The sequence below is a fragment of the Chlorocebus sabaeus genome, chromosome 1, assembly GCF_047675955.1.
Source record: "Chlorocebus sabaeus isolate Y175 chromosome 1, mChlSab1.0.hap1, whole genome shotgun sequence".
NCBI classification, from domain to species: domain Eukaryota; kingdom Metazoa; phylum Chordata; class Mammalia; order Primates; family Cercopithecidae; genus Chlorocebus; species Chlorocebus sabaeus.
In genome coordinates, this window is record NC_132904.1 from 21,174,133 (window position 1) to 21,200,804 (window position 26,672).

A 26,672-nucleotide genomic window follows, 5' to 3' on the forward strand; every position below is an offset into this window, starting at 1 on the left:
CCCCATGCGGGCACTCTGATCACACACATCACTAAAGAAAGCAGGTAAAGTGGGGACATGCTATGTGAGAAAAGGTTAGAAACAGGGAGTGATCGAGAGGGCCTTGCCACTTTGGGAGGCCGAGGCGGGCTGATCACCTGAGGTCAGGAGTTCAAGATAAGCCTGGCCAACATGGTGAAACCTGTCTCTACTAAAAATACAAAAATTATCTGGGCATGGTGGTGTGTGCCTGTAATCCCAGCTACTCGAGAGGCTGAGGCACGAGAATCGCTTGAACCTGGGAGGTGGAGGTTGCAGTGAGCCAAGATCGCGCTACTGCACTCCAGCCTGGGTGACAGAGTCAGACTCTGTCTCAAAAAAAAAAGAGGGTCTTGGGGTGGGAGAGGCAGGACCGAGAGGTGGTTCTGGGACCGCCTCTGAGGGAGTTAAAGGGCAGGATGAGTCAGCTGAGCTGCAGCCACCTTCCACAGCTCCCAGGTTGCAGTTAACCTGGGTGAGGCTTGGGCTCTGTCACCCGAGAACCCACCAACAGCTCCCCCTCTGCTCCAGGGAGTTTTGTCACCAAAGTTTACCAAAGCTTTCTCAGCAAACGGACGCTAGCCACTCAACTCCTTCAAAGTCACAAACAGACCAAGACTCAAGATGAGACCCTCTGAGCTTTCAGCTCCTTTGTGGGGAGAATGTTTTGAAGGGAGGGGGAAGAGAAGTCTGTGATGTTGCCCTGGGCGGGGAGAGGGGAGCAGAGCACAGGAACACCAGCTCATCTCCCTGGAAACCGAAGCTGGCTTGGGGTGTGCGCACCACGGCCACACCCTTTCCGGCTGGGTATTCCGCCAAGACAGCCCAGAGGAGGCTCCTGAGCAAAGGGTCCCCAGAGCTTCGCTTCCCAGGTGGCCTCCTGGGTCTCCCAAGGCAAACTTCCCAGAGGAAGAGCAAAGAAAGACAAATTCCTTTCCACCCAACACCCATGGACTGCCAGCTGGGAGGAAGAAGGAGTGGCCATAATTAGGATGGACATATGTAGTGCTGCATTAGGAGAAAAGTGTTTTTCTTTAACATATTGACATGATCAAAAATATCCCCCACCCTTTTTTTAAAGATAAACTTGACTGGGGGAGTAAATCCTGTCTGTATCCCTCCCATATCCATATATCCCGACTTAAGCCTCCTGTTGCAAGCGTCGTGTCTCTCTGCCCGGAGCCTTCTCTGACTGCTAGGAAAGCCCCAGTGTCCAGGGAAGTCAGAAGTGCCAGGGAGTTGTGCCCTCTAGCAGCTGACCTCAACCATGTTACCAGGACTTGCTGGAAGAATGCCCCTGTGGGCTGCCCCTCATGTGGGCCACATGGAGGCAGGAGCTACCCAAGCCCCCAGAGGTCCCCAGGCAGATCACATCCCAAATAAACTGCATTCAAATCCTTTCGGGTTTACTACCTAAAACATCATCTATGATGTTCTTTGAGGGAGGTCCTGCAGTGACGCCTGTGCTCAAATCCTGGCTTCCCCCTCTACTATCCAGGTGACTTATGCTTCTGAGCCTCATTTTCTTTGCCTGTTAAATGATGATGATAATAATAGCACTTACCTCATAGTTGGAGGTAAGGATTGAATGAGATAATTCATGTAAAGCAATTTTCACAGCACCTGGTACTTGGTACACACTGAAAAGCTATTAGCTATAACTAATAGATGGCCGTAAAACAGAATCGGATGACAAACCACAAATCGGGGGACAATATTTACAGCAAATGACAAGCAAAGGATTGTTATTCCTAAATACAGAGAACTCTTGGAAATTTATTAAGAAAAAGACAAAACTACCTTGTAGTATAGCAGCAAAGACCGTGAATAGGTAATTCACAGAAGAATGAGTGAAATTACCTATTTCAGTGAAAGCACCCAATAAACATATTAAAGGATGTTTAAGCCAACTTCACTAATGAAGAAATGCTTAGATAACCACAATAATTCGATTATGTAAACATTGTTCAATTGGCCATGGTTTTTAAAGACTGATAAGATCCTGTGATAATAAGAGCGCAGCGCAAATAGACAGCTGATGATGAAAACATAAATTGCTCCAATGTTTTTACAGAACGATGTGGCAGTGCTCATTCAAATTCACAGATCACTTACAAGAACATCTCCTACAGAAATCCCACAGCTTTTGGGTTTAGGTGCAAAAATATTCATCACAATATTGTGCTAAGAAAATTCACAACAACACAAATGATGTTCGATAGGGGATTAAATAAATAAACTATGGTATATTCAAACAACAGAATTCTATGCAGCTATCAAAAGGAATGAGAGACTTACATGTATGCCAAGAAAGGAAGGCTGAGATTTATTATAAAGAAGAAAAAGAAGTTGCACAATTCTAAAAACAGCAAGATTCTATTCCTGATTAAGTGATACTTTTTATATATTCTTGTAAATTTTTGGAATTGCATAGACAAATCTGGAAATAACATATATCAGGGGGTGGTGGTGATTTCTGAGGCTTAGAATTACAGAAAATTTTTACTTCTAAGTTACACATCTCTGTAGTTTGAAATGTTGCCACTGTCTTTTTTTTTTTTTTTTTTTTTTTTTTGAGACAGAGTCTTGCTTTGTCACCCAGGCCAGAGTGTAGCCTCTGCCTCCTGGGTTCAAGTGATTCTCCTGCCTCAGCCTCCTGAGTAGCTGGGACTACAGGCTTGCACCACCACACCCAGCTAATTTCTGTATTTTCAACAGAGACAGAGTTTCCCCATGTTGGCCAGACTGGTCTCGAACTCCTGACCTTAGGTGATCCACCTGCCTCGGCCTTGAAAAGTGCTGGGATTACAGCTGTGGTCCCAGCTACTCAGGAGGCTGAGACAGGAGAATCACTTGAATCCAGGAGGTGGAGGTTGCAGTGAACTGAGATTGCACCATTGCACTCCAGCTTGGGCGACAAAGCAAGACTCCGTCTCAAAAAAAAAAAAAAAAAATTTAGCTAGTCATGATGGCATGTGTCTGTAGTACCAGTTATTCAAGAATGCGAGAGAGGACTGCTTGAGCCTAACAGTTCAAGGCTTCAGTGAGCTATGATCACACCACTGCACTGAAAAGAAAAAAAAACAGCAAAATATTTGCAGGAGAGGTACATTGGTGATTTTTTTTTTTTTCATTTTGGTAGTTATCATACGTTCTACAATGTTTCTATGTTATGTTCTAATGTTCTAATTATAAAATAGGTATTTGTTAATCAATGAACAAGTATCTCTTTTCTAATTAGAAACGAAGCATGTGAATTTTACAGAGATGACATCAAGTTGTGGTGGTCTCAGCTTGCCATGACAGAGGCTTACCATTCAGGGCATAAAATGAGAATGTTCTGAAAAATGTCCACTTTACATTAATATGTAGATCAAACAAAGGACACCTCAGGTGGTCTAAAGTCTCTATGAGTGGCTTCTTTTTCTTGTAGTAAAAGGCCAGGACTGCCACAAATAACTGGGGCCTCATCTCCCAGGCTCCATGCAAATGCCACTACGGCTCATTAAGCTTTTATCTGAATTCACTATTCTTTATTTATTTTCTTTTTTGAGACAGGGTATTGCTGCATCGCCCAGGCCGGAATGCAGTGGTGTGATCACAGCTCACTGTAGCCTTGACCTCCTGGCTCAAGCAGTCCTTCTGTCTCAGCCTCCCAAGTAGCTGGGACCACAGGCACGTGCCACCACCACTAGTTAATTTTTTTAATTATTTATCTTGCTGTGTTACCCAGGCTGTGGATTCGGTTTTGATGAAGTAGAAACCAGAAATAACTTGACTTTGGCCAGGCATAAAAATCCTTCCAGAACCATTTATGAAGGGACCTCCCTGGCCACTTACCCAGATATAAGGGAAAACAATTGGAATCATTCCTTATCTAGGAATAACAACAACAATAATTAGTGCCACAAGTCTTTCCCAACAAAAGCCCAGTCACAGTCCCTCCCCCTCAGCATTGAGGTTGAGCCAGGTAATTAAAAAATGAAAACCCCTTACCCGACCAGTTGACGCTGGAGAATGTGAAGAACACAGAACTGGGAGAGGAGCAGCTCTCCCTTTTATTGGTGAAAAACCCCACCTTCTCAGGTGAATCAGGAAATTTTATTTCACTGGGGTTTTGAAGCATTAAGCAGATGAGGTGTTCCCTCAATCCCAGTGAGCCTTGTCTCAAGCAGGGAGGGAAAAACACATTTTCCCACCTCAAAGGGACGGGAAGACGGGAGAAACAGTTCGTCCCTGCCCAAGAGGGAACGAAGCCTACCTTAGGTGTGTGCAGATGGGACCTTGACAGTGGGTAAGCCAGGGAGGGAGCCTTCTGGGCCCTTTGATGCCTGCGCCTTGCCAGGACCACAGAAGAATCTCTGAATTCTATTCCTGATTACATGATACTTTTTATATATCCTTGTAAATTTACACATAGCAATCTCTGTGAAATTGCAGTATGTTAGGGTTTTTGCCTTTTAATTACTTTTCAGGAGTGTCTTACAAAAACATTACACAAAATGGCAGCCCAAAGCCTTGATCAGCTTGAGCAACAGCTTCCTAGAGGCCAGGCGCAGTGGCTCATGCCTGTAATCTCAGCACTTTGGGAGGCCAAGGCAGGCGGATCACTTGAGGTCAGGAGTTTGAGACCAGCCTGGCCAACATGACAAAACCCCCGTTTCCACTAAAAATACAAAATTAGTTGGGCATGGTAGCAGGTGAATGTAATCCTAGTTACTCAGGAGGCTGAGGCAAGAGAATCACTTGAACCTGGGAGGCAGAGGTTGCAGTGAGCCAAGATCATACCACTGCACTCCAGCCTTGGGCAACAGAGCGAGACTCCACCTCAAAAAAAAAAAAAAAAAGGGCTTCCTAGAGACAGGAGGAGGAAGGACTCTTCCCAACTGGTAACACTTGTGCCACTTGTTGGTTGTCCATTAAGTAGGAAGTATATCCTACATGATGCACAAGCACGATGTCCCATCTTACAGATGAGGAAACTGAGGCTTAGAGAGATGATTAACTTTCTTCCCATCCAGCAACACTTGTGCCAGTTGTTGGTTGTCCATTAAGTAGGAAGTGTATCCTACATGATATACAAGCATGATGTCCCATCGTACAGATGAGGAAACTGAGGCTCAGAGAGATGATTAACTTGCTCAAGGTCACACAGCTGGTAGGTGGTGAGGTCACGATTCAAACCCAGGTCAGGGTGACCCCACCACCAGAATAGATTATTAGAATTTAATAATCTACTATTAGATTCAGAGGAAGAGATGTCTCCAGGCAACCCAGGTGGGATCTTTAGGCAGGATGCCTGGTACATTCGTTTCCTATTGCCGTTATAACAAATTACCACAAATTTAATGGCTCAAAATGACATAAATTTATTATTTTAGCGTTCAGAAGGAGGTCAGAAGGCTGAAATGGGTCTCACTAGGCTAAAAACAAGGTGTCAGCTGAGTTGCATTTCCTTCTGGAGGCTCTAGGAAGAAAATCTGTTTCCTTATCCTTTCTGGCTTCTAAAGCTGCCTGCATTCCTTGGCTTATGGCCCCTCTCACCATTTTTAAAGCCAGCAATGGGTGATTGAGTCTTTCTCACCATGCTATATCTTTGGTTCTCACTCTTCAACCCTCTCATCCTCATTTAAAGACCCTTGTGACTACATTGGACACTCAGATAATCCCAGATAATCTCCTTAATTTAAGGTCACTGGACTGGCAAACTTAATTCCATCTACAGCCTAATCCCCCTTTCTATGTAGCGTAACATATTATTCACAGGTTCCAGGGATTAGGACGTAGTGGGGAGCCATTATTCTACCTACCACACTCAGAGAGGCAGCAAGTTCATGGGGCCACCAAAGCCCAGGGTCTGGTTTCTACCTTTGCATGAGGATGGAGAAACTGACTCACTCTGGCTAAAATGTCCAACAGCCTGAATAACAGGCTAGGAATGCCTGAACACAGTGGGAGGACTGGCCTTTCAAGAGGCCATTTCCATTCAAGGCACCTCTGTCCTGGTCCTGATAGGATCAGAAGGATCTGGCCCACGGATTATTTACCCAGTCTTATTTATGTTTATTCTTATAAAAGTAATACCTACTCACTCATGCAAGATACTCAAACAGTACAGAGGTGCGTTCCTATGACACACTATAATGTGTTCACCCGAACTTGTTTTCTGCTCTCACTGGGCACACACTAGCCCTCTGTTCCCAGCCTTCCTTGTAGTGTGGTGTGTCCACGTGACATGTTCTGGCCAATGGAGATGAGCAGGAATGAAGGGCACCCCTTCCAGGCCTGGGCCCAGGAAAACATCTACAGATGACCCTCCCTGCGACTTCCCCTTCCACAGAAAACGGAGACTCTAGCATGGAAAATGGCAGAGCTTCAGGATGAAACTGGAACTCTGGATTGCTGCTTGAAGAAGAAAGGCACACCAGTCAGGACACCCATTTTTGACTTTATGAGCCAGAAATAAAGTTGTATTGTGCATACCAGGGAGCTCTGTCTGTTATACCAGCTCTCATTACCTTAACAAATGCTTAGACTTTGAAGTTTTGTTAACTCTTTCAGGATTTAAATATACATTCTAATATAAAAATAAGGGATATATAAGTAGAAAGCATCTACGTAGAAGACCAACACTGGTACATTGTGAGAGGGAATGACATGAGGATGTGAGTATTGGGAGATGGAGATTATCAGGGGATATTGTGGAGCTGGATACCAGTCTGCCCTCTGTCCTTTGTGATTTGTATCCCTCTCTCATAGAAGATACACTCACTTCCTCCCAAGGTTCCCAAAGTCTCATCCCATTACAGCATCAGCTTTAAGTTCAGAATCTCATCATCTAAATCAAGTTCAGGTATAGATGAGGCTTCTAGGGTGTAGTTCTTTAAGTATAGCTGCTTGAATACAGTTTTCTCAATCTGTAGACTGATAAACTACAGAGAAAAATTATCTTGCCCCCTATACACACCACATTCAATGATGCGACAGGCATAGAATAACAACTATAGACAGTCCTATTCAAAAAAGGTAAAATGAGAGGCACAAAGGAGTCACTGCATAGCAATTAATTAATTAATTAAGATCCAGACTGGGCAAATGTTGTAGGTTCCTTGATTAAGACTTGGTCTTACTCCTGTCAAGAAGTGATTCTCCATGGCCCTTGGCTGCACCTTCTAGTTCCACCCTCTGAGTCATCCTTTCCTTTTTATGGCAGGCAGCACATGTTTGCAGATCAGTAGCTTTGTATAAATTTCAGAGCCCAAATGCTTCTTTTTATTTGGTGCATTCTCTGTCCTTTTCAGATCAAGGTAGTGGTGTTTTTGCTGATATAACCAACTTAAAAGCTGTCTGGGTCTCTTGTGAATCTTATTAGGGTTTACACTATTACACAAAGTCAAACACACAAATCTGAGATAAACCCTTCTCTGCCTTGGGCTTCTGGTGAGACACAACACCCTTGAGCTTCTTAGTAGCTGTATCATTTGATTGAGTAAATCTGTCAGGCACCTTAAAATATTAGAGGACATTCTGTCTGCTTGAATAGTATTCTAAGGCTCCTCCTTAAATGCTTCTGAGATATTAACAAAAGATCTGAAAGTCATATCCTATACTTCATTTTTAGCCTTTTTTTTTTTTAGTCAGTACCTTGATTTGATCTTTGCTCAAATGTATTTCTTACTTTTAGTGTTGTTTGCATCTGGACAGGCTTAGAATTATCAAATGTATCAAGTCCCTGCTTCTTTATGTTTAACAGTGTTGATAAACTTCCTGCCTCTACGTAATATGGATTTTCTCTCCTCCAATTTTGGGTAGGATTCTCCTCATTTTTTTTTTTTTTTTTTTTTAGCCCTCCCTGGCAGCCTCCACAAAAGGTACAATGCTTCTATAAACAGTTTCTTCAGAACATTTAGATTGTCACTAACACTATCCTGAAAGTCCTTCCAGCTTTTGCCCACCCCCCAATTCCAGCCATTCCTACATTTTTAGGTAGTTTTTATGATAACACCCCACTCCTAGTACCAAAATCTCCGTTTTTCCTCTATTGCTGCATAGCGAATTACACCAAACTTAGTGTCTTAAAACAATAAACATGTATTATCTCTTGGTCTCTGTATTACAGGAATTTGGGGGCTGCTCTTTTGGGAGATTCTGACTCAGAGTCTCACATGAGATTGTAATCAAGATGTTGGCCACGGCTGTAGTCAACTAAAGGCTTGCCTGGAGTGGGAGGATCTGCATCCAAGGTTACTCATGTGGCTGTCGGCCATAGGTTTTTGTTTCTACCATGTGGATCTCTCCGTAGAGCTGCTCATTACATACTAGCTGGCTGTATTCTACTGGTCACACAGATCAACACTTGCACACTGTGAAAACAGACTATATAAAGAGTCTGTTTCTTCACTGCGGTGCTCCCAGCACTGAGAACAATGTTCCAGCATGCAGGGATCCTTAGGGCCATCTTGAAGGCTGCTGTTGGGGATTGAATGGTGCCACTGCTCCTCTATCTCCCTGCAGAAGGTATATCCACCTACAACCCGTGAATGTGAACTCATTTGGAAAAGGGGTCTTTGAAAACATAATTAAGTTAAAGATCTCAAGATTAGATCATCCTGGATTATCCAGGTGGGCCCTAAATCCAATGACAAATGCCTTAAGAGAAGACACAGACAAAGAAGACCAGTGCAGATAAAGGTAGAGATAAACAGTGATACGCGTACAGGCCAAGCAATGCCAAGGATTGCTAGCAGCCCCCAGAAACTAGGAAAGAGGTGCGGAGTGAATTTTCCCTCAAAGCCTCCAAAAGGAACCAATCCTGCCAACGTGGTGAATTACAGCAGTCATAGTCCATGAATATGGCTGGCTACCACAAGAAATCAGCCTGTCAATGTGATTCTCACTCTAAATTCAAAGGTATATATCTTGAGGTCTCCTCCTAACTTTCTTTGCCTGTGGAATCTCATGACAGCCATTTCACAAATATTTATTAAACACCTGCCATTTGCCAAGCATCATTGTTCTCAGTGCTGGGAGCACCACAGTGAAGAAAAGAGACAAGATCTCTGCCTTCGCTCTCTATCACAGGCCAGTGACATTCACTAGAAAGGAGCTTTCATCCTGGTGATGATCAGTTCAATACCTTAGTGTGTTGGCTCTTCCAAATTCCTCATGTTATAATGATCTTATATATCCACTGGAGGAAGATTAAGATGAAAAGTCCTAGAGTTGGGGGTTGCATTTAATAAATGAAAAATACAGAATTCTGTAACATTGCCTATTTCAGGATAAACGGGAGGAGTGAATTATCCATAAGCCTTTCTACCTCCAAATCATCATTCTTTAAGTGGAGGTTTAAGAATAGTTCACCCAATACCCACTGAAACCATCTCATGCTCTTCCACCTTTTCCATTTCATTAGATGGTTCTCTTTCTTTCTTGGCCTGGAAGGTCCCTTGTATATGAATGCAATCAAATTGCCATACCCTAGCCCACCACAAGGGTTGAGAGCAGACCAAGATGGGGATGGTATTTGATCAAGCAGTATGACCTTGCAAACTATTATTACAAATACTAAGGTTTCTTTTCCAGGATATATATATATATATATATCTCAAAACCAAAGAACAGAGCATCTGCATTTAAAAAACACATGATGTATTTGCATATGGAATCCATAAATGGAACACTCACACTAAAACTACCACTCAAAATCATTTTGTGCACAGAACATATTACACAACAATTACTTATTTGCCTAAAATAGTGTTGGATTATTTCACAAAACCTGTATGCACACCTGTTTATTTGGCACTAGATGTGTTTCATTCCAAGTCATGTTATGTAGTCTTTCCTCTAAAACATTGTTTCTCAAACTCCAGTGCACATCAGCATCACTTTGGATGGATAAATGCTTACCAAAGACATAAGTTCATCATAGAAGTTGTGTTTTTGCATTATTGAGGCAGGGTCCAAGAATCTGCACTTAACTAGCTTTCTCCGTGATTTTTTCTTTTAAAATTTTTTTTCTAAAAAAAAAGAGAGATGGAGTCTCACTATCTTGCCCAAGCTGGTTTCAAACTCGTGGGCTCAAGTGATCCTCCTGTCTCAGCCTCCCAAAGTGCTAGGATTACAGGTGTGAGGCCTCAAACCCAGCCTCTCTCAGTGACTCTAATACACAGAAACTTGCTCCTGGTGCCCCCTCCCTAACCCTGGGTCATTGCTTGGGTTATAAGTGATCTGTTTTAATTGACATTCACCCTCTTCTTGGCCTTATTGATAAACATAATACAGAAGCTCCTTTCCTGACAGCCGTAAATCACCTGTCCCTTAAAGCACATCTCCTAATCTGCTGGGGTTAGCCCTGAACCATACTATTACAGGCAGGTCCAGCCTTCCCTGGGAGGTATGAGTGTCTTCACAGAAAGGTCTCCTCTAGTCACCCACAGGACTGGGCAGCCAAGCGTAGCTGTCATTTTTAGATGAGTTCTGAGGCCACTCCTGGTATCAGCATGAATCACCAACAACACGTCCATCACATAAATTTTAAGACCAGTATTAGGAATCCAAATACCTCAATTTTCTGAGAACTAATTACCCTTCGAGTCCCCTTTCATGAGTTTCCAGAAGCCCAGAGCTGTTTCTATGGGGCCGGGAATAAAAACTAAGTGAGGGGCAATGGGGGATATGAGTATGCCAAGGTGGTGTGAACACTGGTCTAGGTTCTAGCTCTGCCCCTTGTCTGGTGTGGGATTTTGGAAACAGACCCTTTCCTTCTCTGAACCATCAATGGCACCTTCATTCTTTATATCTGGGGACACTCTCTTACAGGACTCTTGGGAAAAGTCAATGTAGGAATGGAGGAGAAAGGGAAAGTCTGTAGTTACTCATGCAGTCGACAAGTATTTACTGAGTGACCACTGTATGTCAGGTGACCCAGGAGATGTAAGGATGACAAAAGTAGACATGCTGTTTTCTCGGAGCTCAGAGTCTATCAGGGTAGAGAGACAAAAAATGACTAATAAAATAAATAACTATAAAATTGTACCAGTTGTACGTGCTAAGAGAAGGTCAATGGTGAAAGTCAAGGACCAGTGGTCAGGAGCTAACTGTCAGGGAGCACTGGTGAGGTCTGTGACCCTGAGCTATTGGCAGAGTGAGGGAGGGTAAAGGCAGCAGAATTGGTGGAAAGCAGCACAGGAGTTGGAAGGGCCTCACTAGCAGAGGACAGCTTTGGTCAGTGAGATGATGTCCAGGGAGCTGAGTGGGGAGGACAATTCAGGGGACAGGACCTTCACACCTTGTACTCCATCATCTGTGTGACACCCTCAGGGTAGCACCTCCTATGTTTTTCCAGCCTCGATCTATCAAAATCCTTCCTATTTTATACTCAATAGTTTATCTGTCCCTCTCACATGACATAGTCAGAAGCAATATGGCACAGTGGTCAGAATGCAGGCTCTGGAGCAGACAGACTTGGTTTCAAATCCTCGTTCCATTGCTTATTGCCTGAGGGACCTTGGGCAAGATACTTCCTCCCTCTCAGCCTCAGTTTCCTCTTCTGTGAAATAAGGAAATAATGTTACTTACCTCATAGGATCAGTGTGATGAATAAATACATGCCAAAGTTTTAGAACAGCACCTGGCACATAGTAACTGGAGAACAAATATTAGCTACTAATGTTACTGGTTTTCTTTTCTTTTCCTTTTTTTTTTTTTTTTTGAGACAGAGTCTTGCTCTGTCACCCAGCCAGGAATGCCTCAGCCTCCTGAGTAGCTGGGACTACAGGCATGTACCACCATGCCCAGCTAATTTTTGTATTTTTAGTAGAGATGAGGTTTCACCATGTTGGCTAGGCTGGTCTCAAACTCCTGACCTCAAGTGATCTGCCCACCTCGGCCTCCCAAAGTTTTTTACAGACGTGAGCCACTGTGCCCAGCCATGTTACTGGTTTTCTAAGAACTTAATATGTTATAGCTAATCTACTTCCTACAGAAAATCTATGGAAGTTACCATTATCATTGCAGTTTTCTATAGAAGGGTCCATTCATTCTTTAAGAATATGTTAGGTATTGTGCTAGCAACTAGGATTGGCAGTGACCAAAATAAACACAGGCCCTGCCCTTAGATGCAGAAAAGGTGCTTAAAGTGCTACTGGGCTCCCACTGACCAAGTCCAGGACAACTTAAGTCTCAATATAAATCATGACAGTAACAATTATAAGGTGTTACATAAAACAGGAAGTCATGCGTCCATACCAACATAAATACATGAATGCACAAATAAATAAATGGGGAGGAGGAAAATTCTTCAGTATGTTGGAATGCCGACTAAAACATGCAGAGAAAATGATGGTTTTTTTTTTTTTTTAAATCACAGATTGGCAAATATCTTAGTAACAACTGATTCAGGAAGAATTGTTGTTGGTTGCTAAAACTATAAGGTAGAAGTTTGAGGAGGAATGAGACGTATGTTCTCAGAATATTTATTACAGGCCAGGCGTGGTGGCCCACGTCTGTAATCCCAGCATTTTGGGAGGCCAAGGTGGACAGATCACTTGAGCCCGGGAGTTTGAGACCAGCCTGAGCACCATGGCGAAACCCTGTCTCTCCAAAAATAAAAAATTAGCCAGGAGTGGTGGCATGCACCTGTAGTCCCAGCTACTTGGTTGGCTGAGGTGGGAGGATCATGACAGCCCAGGAGGTCGAGGCTGCAGGGAGCTGTGATCACACTACTGCACTCCAGCCTGAGAGACAGAGCAAGACTCTGTTTCCAAAAAAAAAAAAAAATCCTTACTACAATGAGGATCACTCAAGCAATCCTCCCACCTCATTTTTAAATTTTTTTTGTAGAGATGAGATCTCACTATGTTGCCCAGGATGGTCCCGAACTCCTGGGCCCAAGCAATTCTCCCATGTCAGTCTCCCAGGTGCTGGGATTACAGGCTTGAGCTACCAAGCCTGGCCCTAAATCTGAAATCATTTAAAAATTAAAAGCTACCAAAAAAAAAAGAAAATCAAGAACAACTCCAACCCTCCCCCTATACTTGTTTGAGAGGGCCAGGGATAAGGTGTGTGTAGGGGAGAGAGATCTGATGGAGAACTGGAAAGTCACTCGGGGTGTTGTGCGTCTCTGCAGACAGTTGCTTCTGGCTGGCTGAGGACGGGTGCTGACAGTGAGAAACATTATTTCTGGCCCGTTTCCAGTGAGGGAGGAAATAACAAGAGGAAACAGAGAAAGCTCTGTCAGGCTGAGCGGCAGGGCCCTGGGGACCAGCACCAGGGAAGTGGGAAGCTGGGGTGTGGGCAGGAGGTGAGATCCTGGCAGGCTCTCCGAAGTCAGCAGGGCTTGCTGGGCTGAGCCCTGGGAACCCGGGAGTCACTGACCCAGGATTCTCTCCCACCACAGGGAGAAAGGAAGGAGGGGAGAAGAGACTGGGAAGAAGAGAAGGGGAGAAGCTAGCAATGTAGTTAGTTTCTACTAACTTACTCACTGCCAAGCACTGTTCCGCGTGATTTGCATATACTACCTCACTAATCTTCGTAAAAAATGTTTGAGATCACCTCTGTTATTATTCCCATTTTGGAGATGAGGAAACAGTGGCTTCAAAAGTTAAGGCAGAGATTCTATTTGGGGCAGTATAATGGAAGAGATATGCTAACTGACCTCCCATGCTGAAAACAACTTTAAAAGCTGTTTTAAATTAGAAAATTGTTTAAATTTTTTCTTTATTATTATTTGAGACGGGGCAGGGTCTCACTCTGCCACCCAGGCTGGAGTGCAGTGGCGTAATCACAGCTCACTGCAGCCTTGACCTCCTGCGTTCAAGTGATCCTCTTGCCTCAGCTTCCCGAGTAGCTGGGACTATAGGCACCTGCCACCACGCTGCGCCAATTTTTGTTTTTGTTTTTGTTTTTGTTTTTTTGGTAGAGATGGGATTTTGCCATGTTGCCTAGGCTGGTCTCGAACTCCTGACCTCGAGGGATCTGCCCGCCTCGGTATCCCAAAGTGCTGAGATTACAGGCGTGAGCCACTGTGCCCAGTCTCAAATAAGAAAAATTTTTAAATTACTTAATAATCTGGCAAGAAAGTATGGAACACTCAGAAGCCAAAAAGTAAGTGAAAGTAGAAATCTAAGGGGAGTAGGCAGGGCAGGAAGGGTCTTTGACCTGGAGGGCATTTGCCAAATCATGTGCGCCCAAGCTCTGTTTCTCATAGGCTGATAGAGATGCGAGACACAGGAGTCATTTCCCAGAGCCCACCCAAGATAGGCGACCCCATCCTACTGCCTGTACAAAGCTGAAGCTCCAGCGGTCTCCATTGTCAGGTTAGGGAAAAACTAGGAGTGAATCTCACCTCTCGCCATTCCCACAAGAATCTACGAAGAAATCTCAGCACTAAGTTGAGGGTAAAAGCATTTTCCCTGAGAATTCATAATCCCAGATGGGCTGTCAGTGGTTTCGAAGCCTGAATTCACAATCCCTGATTACATTAAAACATTTCAAGCTGAAGTTTTAGATGACAGTATCCCTCCAGAGATTTTGGCATGAAAATAAAAGCAAGGGGCAGCACATTCCTTCTTCTTTTCCTGGATGTTCAAAAAGCAAAAAGGTAAGCAGAAAAATAATGCAAACTCCATTATATAAACCACAAACTCAACAACACACAAAGACGGGCAAAAGCAAAGGTTTCACACAAAAGCCACGAAGGGGAAGTGCACGGAGATTGCTTGTGGGGTGCGGGGGGTGCAGGGCTGTGTGGGTGTGGCGTCGTGGGTAGGGGACTGCTAAGTGGCTGATGTCAAAACACCTCTAGCAAAAATACTTTCACCCTGCAGGGTCTCACCCTAAAGCAGAGTTCCTTAACCTTGGTACTACTGACATTTGGGGCTAGATAATTCTTTGTTGTGGGGACTGTCCTATGCATTGTAGCGTGTCTGGCAGCATCCCCAGGTTCTACTTACCAGATGCCAGCAGCATCAACCCCCACCCCAAAGTATGACAACCAAAAACGTCTCCAGACATTGCCAAATATCCTCAGAGGGGCAAAATCGCCCCTGGTTGAGAACCACTGCTCTAAAATAATAATCAACCGAGATCCCCTGTGTATAACACAAGCTACAGATTTGAGGAGCACGGGGTAGAGATGGAGAAGCCTCTTTGTGATTGGCTGGAGTGGGTGAGGCAACATATGTGTAGAAAAAATAGCATGATAGCCCAGTGGCAGCAGATCTCAGAAAGTGCTGGCAAAATTCCATTCCCTGAAAGAAACTTCTACCAATAGCTGGGCATGAAAATCCAACTTATTCAATGGCATATAATTTTAAAAATTGAGTCAGTACAGAATCAATACAAATATACTAAAAAGGCAAATTGTGGTAAAGGTCAGTAAAGCCCGGTAGACAGAGAACGCTGGTGAGAAAAAAAAATGTTACCATGGAATAGATGAAAAACCTGACCAAACAGTGTTCTATGGATTAATAAATCTTCACAAAACAATTACCTCTGTGAAGGAAAGCCGCAAAGTGGATATAAAACAAATCAGCAAAGAAATGGGAGAGAAAGACTATGGGGAGATGAAATGAGAACTGGAAGAACTGAGGCCGGGCGTGGTGGCTCACGCCTGTAATCCAAGCTCTTTGGGAGGCTGAGGCAGGTGGATCACCTGAGGTCAGAAGTTCGACACCAGCCCTGCCAACATGGTGAAACCCTGTCTCTACTAAAAATACAAAAAATTAGCCGGGCATGGTGGCAGGTGCCTGTAATCCCAGCTACTCAGGAGGCAGAGGCAAGAGAATAGCTTAAACCTGGGAGGGAGGTAGAGGTTGCAGTGAGCCAAGATCGGGCCATTGCACTCCAGCCTGAACGACAAGAGTGAAACTCCATCTCAAAAAAAAAAAAAAAAAAAAAAAAGAACTGGAAGAACTGAGGGATGAAGTACAAGAACAAACAAAACAATTTCAGAAATGAAAATGCACTTGGAAGGAGAACTTAGCACTGTAATGGAAATGGAGGATAGGAATAAAAAAGTGAATATGAGATAGAATGAAGAAAGTGGATTTGTTACCTAGAGAGAAAATGATAAATATGGAAGAAAAGGCAAAATAGAGACAACATATACATAATTGGAATCTCTAAAGAAGAAAAACAAAATAATAAAATTCAATAAATTTTTAGAAACAGAAGGTAACTTTCTTGAAACCAAAGATGTGATTCCAACTAAAAGGTAATAGATGTGCCAGGGAAAGTTGTTCTAGGACAGTCAAATCCAAGACTCCTAATAAAATTATCAGAGGAGTGGCCAGGCCAAAACAGAAAAAAAAAACAATCAAGTCACTCACAAAAGGACTAGTCCCAGCAATATTCAATACCAAACAGTGGCACAAAACTCACAGGATATTTAAGCCATTTATATATATTCTTTGGATAAATGTCAGTCAAGTCCTTTGCACATTTTTTTAATTGGGTTGTTTGTCTTTTTGTTGTTGAGTTGTAAGAGTTCTTTATATATTCTAAATACTTTATATATTCTAAATACGAGACTCTTACCAGATATATGATTTGCAAATATTTTCTCCCATTTTGTGGGTTTTTTTTTTTCACTATCTTTATAATGCTCTTCTACACATGAAAGCTTTTAATTTTTTTTTTTTTTTTTTTTAAGATGGAGTCTCGCTCTGTCGCCCAGGCTGGAGTGCAGTGGCGTGATCTCAGCTCACTGCAAGCTCCGCCTCCCGGGTTTACGCCATTCTCCTGCCTCAGCCTCCCGAGTAGCTGGGACTACAGGCGCCCACCACCTCGCCCGGCTAGTTTTTGTATTTTTTTTTTTTTTAGTAGAGACGGGGTTTCAACGTGTTAGCCAGGATGGTCTCGATCTCCTGACCTCGTGATCCGCCCGTCTCAGCCTCCCAAAGTGCTGGGATTACAGGCTTGAGCCACTGCGCCCGGCCTTTTTTTTTTTTTTTTTTTTTTTTTTTTTAGAAGACAGAGTCTCACTGTGTTGGCCAGGCTGGAGTGCAGTGGCACGATCTCATCTAACTGCAACCTCTGCTTCCCAGGTTTAAGTGATTCTCCCACTTCAGCCTTCCAAGTAGCGGGGATTATAGGTGTGCACCACCATGCCCAGCTAATTTTTGTATTTTTAGTAGATACAGGGTTTTACCACATTGGCCACGCTGGTCTCGAACTCCTGACCTCAGGTGATCTGCCGCCTTGGCCGCCCAAAGTACTGGGATTACAGGCATGAGCCACTGTGCCCAACCAAAAGCTTTTAATTTTGATGAAGTCTAATTTATCTATTTATCTATTTTTTCTTTAGTTGCTTGAGCATTTGTTGTTATATCTAAGAAACCATTGACAAATCCAAGGACATGAAGACTTACCCTTATGTCTTCTTGCAGGAGTTTTATAGCTTTAGCTCTTATATTTAGACCTTTGAACCATTTTGAATTAATTTTTGTTTATGGTGTGAGGCAAGGCCCACACCATATACAAAAATGCCCATATCCATATACAAAAAAATGCATGTGGATACACAGCTACCACAGCATCATTTGTTGAAGAAACCATTTTTTACCCATTAAATGGTCTTGATACCCTCATCAGAAAAACAATTGACTTTAGATGTATGGGTTTATTTATGAACTCTCAATTCTGTTCATGATCTACATGTTTATCCTAGTACCACATTGTTTTGATTACTGTAGCTTTGTAGTAGATTCTGAAATTGGGAAGTGTGTCTTCCAATTTTATTATTTTTCAAGATTGTTTTATCTATTCAGGGTGCCTTGCAATTCTACATGAATTACAGGATCACTTTTTTCACTTCTGCAAAAAAAGTTTTAGAAAGGCCATTGGTATTTTTATAGGGATTACATTGAATCTTTAGATCAATTTGAGGAGTATTGTATCTTAAAAATATTAAATCTCCCAATCCATGAACATGGGATACATTTCCATTTACTCAGGTGTTCTTTATTTCCTTTCAGTAATGTTTTGTAGTTTTCAGTGTACAAGTCTTACACCACCTTGGTTAAATTTATTCCAAAGTATTTTTTTTTTGATGCTATTATAAATGGAATTGTTTGCTTAATTTCCCTTTCAGATTGTTCATTGTTATTATATAGAAATTCAACTGCTTTTTGTATGTTGATATTATACCTTGCAAAATTTCTGAATTTGTTTATTATTAATAGCTCTAAGAGTTTTTGTTGTTGTTGTTTCTTTAGGATTTTCTACATATAGGATCATGTCCTCTGTGAACAGAGATAGTTTTACTTCTACCTTTCCAATTTGGATGCTTTCAATTTCTTTTTCTTGCCTAATTGCTCTAGCTAGAACTTCCAGTACAACGTTAAATATCAATGGCAAAAGCAGGCATCCTTGTCTTGTTCCTGATCTTAGAGGGAATGTTTCAGCCATTCACTGAGTTTGATGTTACCTATGGGATTTCATAAATGTCCTTTACCTAGTTGAGGAAGTTTCCTTTTATTCTTAGTTTCCTGAGTGTTTTTCTGATGAAAAAGTGTTAGGTTTTGTCAAATGTTTTCTCTGCATCAATTGAGAAGCTCCTCTGGTGTTTTTTTTTTTTCCTTTGTTGTCTTAATGTGGTGTATTACCTTGGTTGATTTTCTTGTACTGAATCACCCTTGCATCCTGGAATAAATCCCATCAGTCATGGTGTATAATCCTTTTAATATGCTTTGGGACTTGTTTGCTAGTATTTTGTTGGGGATTTTTGTATCTAGATTCATAGGGATATTGTTCTGTAGTCTTTTGGTGTCTTTGGCTTTGATCACGTTAATGCTGGCCTCATAGAATGAGTCAGAAAGTGTTGCCCTTTTTCTATTTTTTGAATGATTTTGAGGGGTACTGATGTTAAATCTTCTTTAAATGTTTGGTAAAAATCATCAGTGATTTCAGAAATCTATCAGTGAAGCCATCTGGCCTAGACGTTTCTTTTTTTTTTTTTTTTTTTTTTTTTTGAGACAGAGTCTCACTCTGTTGCCCAGGCTGGAGTGCAGTGGTGCAATCTCAGCTCACTGCCACCTCTGCCTCCCAGGTTCAAGCGATTCTCCTGCCTCACCCTCCTGGGTAGCTGGGACTACAGGCACCTACCACCACACCCGGCCAATTTTTTGTATTTTTAGTAGAGACAGGGTTTCACCGTGTTAGCCAGGATGGTCTTGATCTCGTGACCTCATGATCTGCCCACCTCAGCTCCCAAAGTGCTGGGATTACAGGCGTAAGCCACCATGCCTGGCCACAGCCCTAGATTTTTCTTTCATGGGAAGTTTTATATTACTGATTCAGCCTCTTTACTTATTATAGATCTATAATTAATTGTTTTTTAAACATATTTTCAGATTAAATCTCAAAATAAAATCCAACTCTATACTGTGTGTAGGAGACACACCTAATACAAACTCAAGAGGCTGGAGACAAAAGGATGAGCAATGGCATACCAGGCAAATAAAAAAATAAATGTCATGATTTGATTATCCAACAAGATACAATTCTGACCAAAAAGCATTAAGCACATTGGCAAGGAGTAATGTAATATATCATAGTGTCACTCAAATTAAATGCAGGTATAGCTATTATAAATATCTACGCAACAGATAACCTAGTTGTCACATTCACCAGGCATTAATTATAGCAATGCAGGGAAAATAAAAGCATACATATGGTAAGAGACTTGAATTCACCTCGCACGGGGGGACCGCAGGAACAGTAAAGCAAGAATAATATGTAGTTAGGGGGAGGCGGTTCTGCTGTAGCACAGGAAACATGCACCACAGTACCTGAGAGAAAACACGACTTCATCTTTCTCTCCTGTAACAATTCAGAACAGCAGACAGCTTTGCTTCATTCGGTAGTTCAGAGACCCAAGTTTTAACATCCCCTGGGGCCATGTTAACATCTGCTCTGTAGAAGCCAAGTTACCACCACATCCAAGCTGCTCCTGAGAGAAGGGAGAAGAGATTGTGAGTTGGCATGCCCGTAATCTTGGGCCTGGATCCAGAGTGACAAATATTACTTGCACTGACATGTAACTGGACAAAGCTTGTCACTGGGTAAACCCAAAGGCAAGGAGTTGGGTGGGCTGTCAATAGTCTAGCTTCATGCCTTGAAAAAGGGAGAGAAGAGGCCGGGCGCGGTGGCTAAAGCCTGTAATCCCAGCACTTTGGGAGGCTGAGGCGGGCAGAACATGAGGTCAGGAGATCGAGACCATCCTGGCTAACATGGTGAAACCTCGTCTCTACTAAAAATACAAAAAATTAGCCGGGCGTGGTGGCGGGCGCCTGTAGTCCCAGCTACTCGGGAGGCTGAGGCAGGAGAATGGTGTGAACCCAGGAGGCGGAGCTTGCAGCGAGCTGAGATTGTGCCACTGCACTCCAGCCTGGACGACAGAGAGCAATTCTGTCTCAAAAAAAAAAAAAGAAAAGAAAAGAAAAGAAAAGAAAAGAAAAGAAAAGAAAAAGGGAAAGAACAGATTTTAGGGGACTACTAATCTCTGCCATAGCCCATCCCTCCAGCCACTACACAGCTAGGTGTGCTTATTTCACTATGACTAGAACACACTGAACCCTTCTCCATGGGGCACAAACCGACATCCATCCAGTTACTGTGCCCTGTGTATCTGATGCATAGACCTCTCCACAGGCTCAGAGGTGCTCAAGCTAAAAGACAATTCATTGTCCCACCCATCTGCCTCCATAGTCAATGGAGGAACATGAAAAAGAAAGCCACAATAGACACCCCTGATCAGAAGAGAGAGCACAGGCAATACAGAGTGGTCTCTGGGCAAAACCGGAGCAGCCAGAACATCTCCCCCTGCCAGGATAATTCTCCCTTGTCTATTATCCTCATCTGAAGTGGGTGTCAGAAAATGCATCTTCCTTGAGGGCTATCTGGAGAGCCTAAACAGTTACAGGCTTTTATGGTTTCTCTGGAAAAAAACAATTCCCAGAAAGATTTATTAGCTTTCAAGTCTATTTGCTTCCAGTCATTTCATGAGCTAGGATGCTATTTTCTTACATATTTCTCAAGTCTGCTTCATTTCTTTGCTTCCTGGTTTAGCCACGCCTTTTTTCCTTGCATTAACGACAGCTATTTTGAGAAATGTTGAATAATAGGTATAAGAGAGAAGCAATGCCCTTAGTCTAATCCTTGCCTTGGGGTGGGATCCCTTGGACAGATATTTTGCTTAATGGGATAGTGTTTGAGAAAGACTTGGAGCCACAGCTGTCTGTTCTGCTGTTTGGCTTACAGAAGGAGTTGGCTTTTTCATTCTCCAGAAGCCCCGACTGCTCTAGACACTTACTGTTCCCTTTCATCTCTGTGTGAAATCCGGCCAGTCCTTACGAACCTCATCCCTTTTCTTTGCATACCTTCCTAAAAGGAACAAGGAACAGCCAATACTCACTAACCTTTTAGCTCTTCCCAACTCCTCTTTTACTTACAGCCTTGGAAGGTACAAGATCTCCCTTTCTGGCTATTGCAGGAGAGAATTTCACCTATTATTTGGCCAAGAGTCTGTAGATTTCCAGCCTATAATACCTGTCTTCCTGCTGCCTGATGGCTAGGTTTCCATTAGGGCAGCACCTTACTCTTAGTACCAATTTTTATATTTGTTAGGGCAAAGATTGTTGACTCTGAGAGAATGACAGAGAGGGAGGGAGAGAGGGAGGGGAAGAGATTCTACAGGTAGAAGGTGTCCCCGTGCTGGGCATCTCGAACACAGAATTGGACAAAATGCACAAAGTGAGAAGGGATGAAAGGATTTATTGAAAAAGAAAGTGCACTCCACAGTGTGGGAGCAGCCCCGAGCATAGGGGCTCAAAGGCCCTGTTACAGAGTTCTAGTGAGTTTAAATACTCTCTACCCGGGGTACGCCCTATGTACATGAAGAGGACGAAGTAACGTTACAAAGTCATTTACTCAGTGTATGCCCTATGGAGAGGATATTTCCTGTTATAGCTGAAGTGTGGATCGGCCTTATGTTCTCTACCTCCAGAGCCTATTTTCCTGCATCAGAAAGGGGAGAGGGGAGAGGAAACAAAACAACATGACCAAAGGAAGAATTTCTTCTTTTTCATGTGGTAGAAAGAGGTAAGCATTCTAGGCAGGTGGGTCCCATCTAAATATTCAGTCCACCTCTGTAGGCTGTGTCCCCATTAGCATGGTAGCAAGTGAACCACCACCCTATCCGGGTTGCTGCTGGTAGGAAGAAGGTAGGAAATGCAGAAGAGGCATCTTTACAGTCATAGACCTAGGTCTAGAAATAGCACACATATTTTTACTCATATGCCGTTGGAGAAAACTGAGTCTCATGGACCCACCAATCGATAAGAAGGGTTGGTAAATATAATCGAATCTTGTCCCCAGGAAAAATAGGAGAACAGATTGCAGTGACTATCTATTAGTCTGTATCACAGATGCAGAGGCTATTAATACTTAATAATATAATTTATTGGGCAGACTTGACACAGGAAAAGAGTAAGCACACCATATCTTCATGTGGCCATGAAATTTTCACAGGGTCACAAAGAATAATCTCAACAATGTCCCAAAAAGATAAAAAGTACTACAGAAAACATCTGGCCACAATGAAATTAAAGAAAAATAAATTTAAAAATGAGGTCAGAAGCCAGGCGCGGTGGCTCATGCCTGTAATCCCAGCGCTTTGGGAGGCCAAGGCGGGTGGATCACCTGAAGTCAGGAGTTCGAGACCGGCCTGCCCAACATGGCAAAACCCCATCTCTACTAAAAATACAAAAAAAATCGCCAGGCGTGGTGGCACGTGCCTGTAATCCCAGCTACTCGGGAGGCTGAGGCAGGAGAATCACTTGAACCCAGGAGGCAGAGGTTGCAGTGAGCCAAGATCGTGCATTTGCATTCCAGCCTGCATGACAAGAGTGAACCTCCATCTCAAGGAGAAAAAAAAAAAAAACTAGGTCAGAATAGAAATATATTTCTCCACTTGGAAAAATTACAACTAGTATTTAAACAACTTTTGGGTCAAAGAGGAAAGACAAACTTCAGTATTGCTTTAAAGCAGTAAAAAAAACAGGCCAGGCGTGGTAGCTCATGCCTGTAAGCCCAGCACTTTGGGAGGCCAAGGTGGGCAGATCACTTGAGGTCAGGAGTTCGAGACCAATCTGGCCAACATGGTGAAACTCCATCTCTGCTAAAAATGCAAAAATTAGCCAGGCATGGTAGTGTATGCCTGTAATTCCAGCTACTCGGGAGACTGAGGCAGGAGAATCACTTGAAACCGGGAGGCAGAGGTTGTAGTGAGCTGAGATAATACCACTGCACTTCAGTCTGGGTGACAGAGTGAGACTCTGTCTCCTAAAAAAAAAAAAAAAAAAAAAAAGGCAGTAAAAATCAAATATAGTGAAAGAAGTACTTGGAGGAAAAGTCATAGCCTTAAATATCTATATAAATAAATTCAAGAGAAAAGGAATGGCCCAAAACAAGTTCAGTGGGCTCAGCTACTTTCTATGGGGTTTGCATTCCATGGTAGACTAGAGGCAGCTAATTGATAAACCTCAGAACACATACAACAGACAATAAGATGGGTGTTATGGGACATGGGGCTAGGGATAGCAGTCTCCTGGGTGCCGGCCTCTCCTGGAATGTCTCACACATCCTGGGCAATGGTGGAAGGGGGTAGGACTGTACGAATGCCCCTAGAAGGCCAGAGGGGAGGTCAGAGGTTACCTACAAACCAGCCAGCTGGTCCCAAAGAGCTCCTGGTGGGGGCAGGAGCAGGGCAGTGGGGCAGTGGCACACTGATGGGGGTCGCAAGCCTCCTGTGGAATGGGGCTCAGGCTTTTATTTTGAGTCTGGCATGAATTATTCACACAGTCCAGCCCAGAGTTTCTGGGACTCTCCCCAAGTCTGGGAAGAGGAATGGGGTGGGGGTGCTGGGGTCTAAGAGAAGGTTCTGCCTCTGTTTCCCCCTTCATGCATGCATGCCTGGTCTCTACAAACCCTGCCTGCCTTCATCTCACTGAGGGCCAGGATTCTAGGATAGGTTTACCAGAACTTAAAGCTGGGAGGCCCCTCAGGGAAGGAGACGGGAAATTGTTTGTTGAAAGCAACACAGCAAGGGCAGAGCAGAGCCAGGGCTAGGGTCCGGCATGGCCCAGTCCCAGCCCAGGACTCTTCCTGTGTATCTTGCATCACTCCCCATGCCCCTCTGCTGACAGAGAACATCCTCCTGGGTGGACGTAGATTGAGGGAAATGGCTTTGCATCAGTTAGGCTAATTCCAACTGCTATAATCAAGAGACCCAGCAGGAATGCACTGGTTTGGAAGGAAGGCAGAAGTTAATTTCTCTCACAGCTAGCAGTCCCTCTTGAGGCCACATTCCACATCCACAGGCAGCTCAACGTCATGAGGATCTCTAGGCGTTTCGTCCTGCTTGGTCAACGTCAGGCCATGGATATGCCCCTGTTCTGTCTTTTGGCAAGAACAAGCACATGGGAGCGACATGCTCACAGTCTGCAAGCCTAGGCCAGTGTGGTGTGCATCGCCCGCTCACCCATTCCACTGGGGAGAACCCAGGCCCATGCTGCGGTTTGACTGTATCTTTTCCAAAATTCACATTGAAGTGTAACGCCCACTGTGGTGTTATGAAGAGGGGAGGCCTTTGGGAATTGATTAAGCCGTGAGGACTCTACCTTCGTGGATGGATTAGTGCCTTATAAAAGGGCTGGAGGGAACTAGCTTGGGCCCCTTCCTGCCCTTCTACCTTCCGCCATGTGAGGGCACAGTGTTCATCCCCTCCAAAGGATGGAGCAACAAGGCGCCATCTTGGAAGCAGAAAACAGACCTCACCAGATACTTGAGAAACAAAAATAAAATTCTAAGCCCCCAGCTGACCCCCTGTTGGCCAAGGGCACCTCCAAGAAAGCTTGGAAACTGAGTTCATGGCCATGACAGGATGGGAGGTTGAAAACTGCCTTACACTTTCTTCCCTAAGGGCTACACAGAAACCAACTTTTTCAAAAGACTCCACACTGATGATGTCAATCACCAGCTTATCCTCCCAGGTACAGAACAAAGACAAGATGAGATTGTAAACCAAAAATAAAATTGTAAGTCCTCCGATAGACTGAATGTGTAACTGCCCAAGGGGTTCACCTTGCCAGCTGCCTAGACAGAGCCAATTTATCAAGACAGGGGAACTGCAATAGAGAAAGAGTAATGCATGCAGAGCCAGCTGTGCAGGAGACTGGAGTTTTATCATTACTCAAATTGGTCTCCCTGAAAACTTGGGGATCAGAGTCTTTAAGGAGAATGTGGTGGGTAGGGGGCCAGTGAATTAGGAGTGCTGAGTGGTTGGTTCTGGGATGAAGTCATAGGGAGTCGAAGCTATTTTCTTCTGCTGAGTCAGTTCCTGGGTGGGGGCCATATAACTGGTTGGCAGGTCCAGGTGGGAACATTTGGTTGTGAGAAATGAAATACCTGAAAAGACATCTCAAAAGGCCCATCTTAGGTTCACAATAGTGATGTTACCTTCAAGAATAATTGGGGAAGTTGCAAATCTTATGACCTCCTGAATAATTGCTCGTAAAATTTAGAATTCCAGCCCCTCTCATCTTGACTTGGTGGCTGGTAGCCTTTCATTTGTTTATAAGAACAATTTAGCCTTTTGGGAAGGGCTATTATATAAACTATACACTAAATTCTTTTCCAAAGCTAGTTTGGCCTATGCCCAGGAATGAACAAGGACAGTTGAGAGGTTAGAAGCAAGATGGGGTCAGTTAGGTTTGATATCTTTTACTGCCATAATTTTCTCAGTTATGATTTTTGCAAAGGCAGTTTCAATTGGACCCCACTCTTGACCAAGGGGATTCCAAAGAAACCTGAAAAACTAGTTCAGTCCATGAGGGGAAGTTGTGTGGCGGGGCGTGGTCAGACATGCCTTGCTACACCCCCTCCCTTTGGGGCTTAGGCACAACTGACCAGCATTAACATGAAAACAGAGATCACAAGACTGACAAAACACTCTTTGTAGCAATAAGATATCAAATTCCAACCTGACTCTGGTATAGAATCACATGACAGAGAGCAGGGCCTGCAGGAAATCAAAGTATTTTATTCCAAAATATAGTTCTTCGTCATATTTTGAAATGGCCCTGCAAAGCTGTCTGATGTTGGGGAAATTTGCATTCTATAGAGAACCTCCTTCCCTTCCTAGGTCTTTTCCAGAGAGTCTGACACCTTTTAAGGTCTGCTAACAGGCATTTACCATCTATTCCCTCTGAAGCCTACTACCTGGAGGATTCATCTACATCATAAACACCTTGGCTTCCACAACCCCTGCTATCTTAAGCATTTCTTTATGTTGACTTCAGACTCTTTAGGCAAAGCTTAACTCTTTTAACCAATGACTAATCAAGAAATATTTGAATCCACCTGTGACCTGGAACCCTGCCCGCTTCTCCCATCCCACCCCACTTTGAGATATCTTGACTTTCTGGACTGAACTAATGGATACTTTCCATGCATTGATTTATGTTTTTGCTTGTAACTTCTGTCTCCCTAAAATGTATAAAGCCAAGCTGTAACCCAGCCACCTTCGAGACATGTTCTCAGGACTTCTTGAAGTAAACCTCTAAATTCATCAAGACCTATCTCAGATA

The 26,672-nt window shown here is 43.4% G+C and overlaps 1 protein-coding gene across 1 annotated transcript in view; it reads right to left on the reverse strand.

Annotated features, from left to right (window-relative positions):
• The window catches only part of ACCSL (1-aminocyclopropane-1-carboxylate synthase homolog (inactive) like), a 96,456-nt gene extending 76,487 nt beyond the window's left edge, over positions 1-19,969 (reverse strand). The window contains exon 1 of the mRNA XM_008000993.3: positions 19,815-19,969. Coding sequence (XP_007999184.1) covers positions 19,815-19,836 — 22 coding nt within the window. The 5' untranslated portion in view covers positions 19,837-19,969. The remainder of the gene's footprint in view (positions 1-19,814) is intronic.
• Between the last annotated feature and the right edge of the window lie 6,703 nt (positions 19,970-26,672).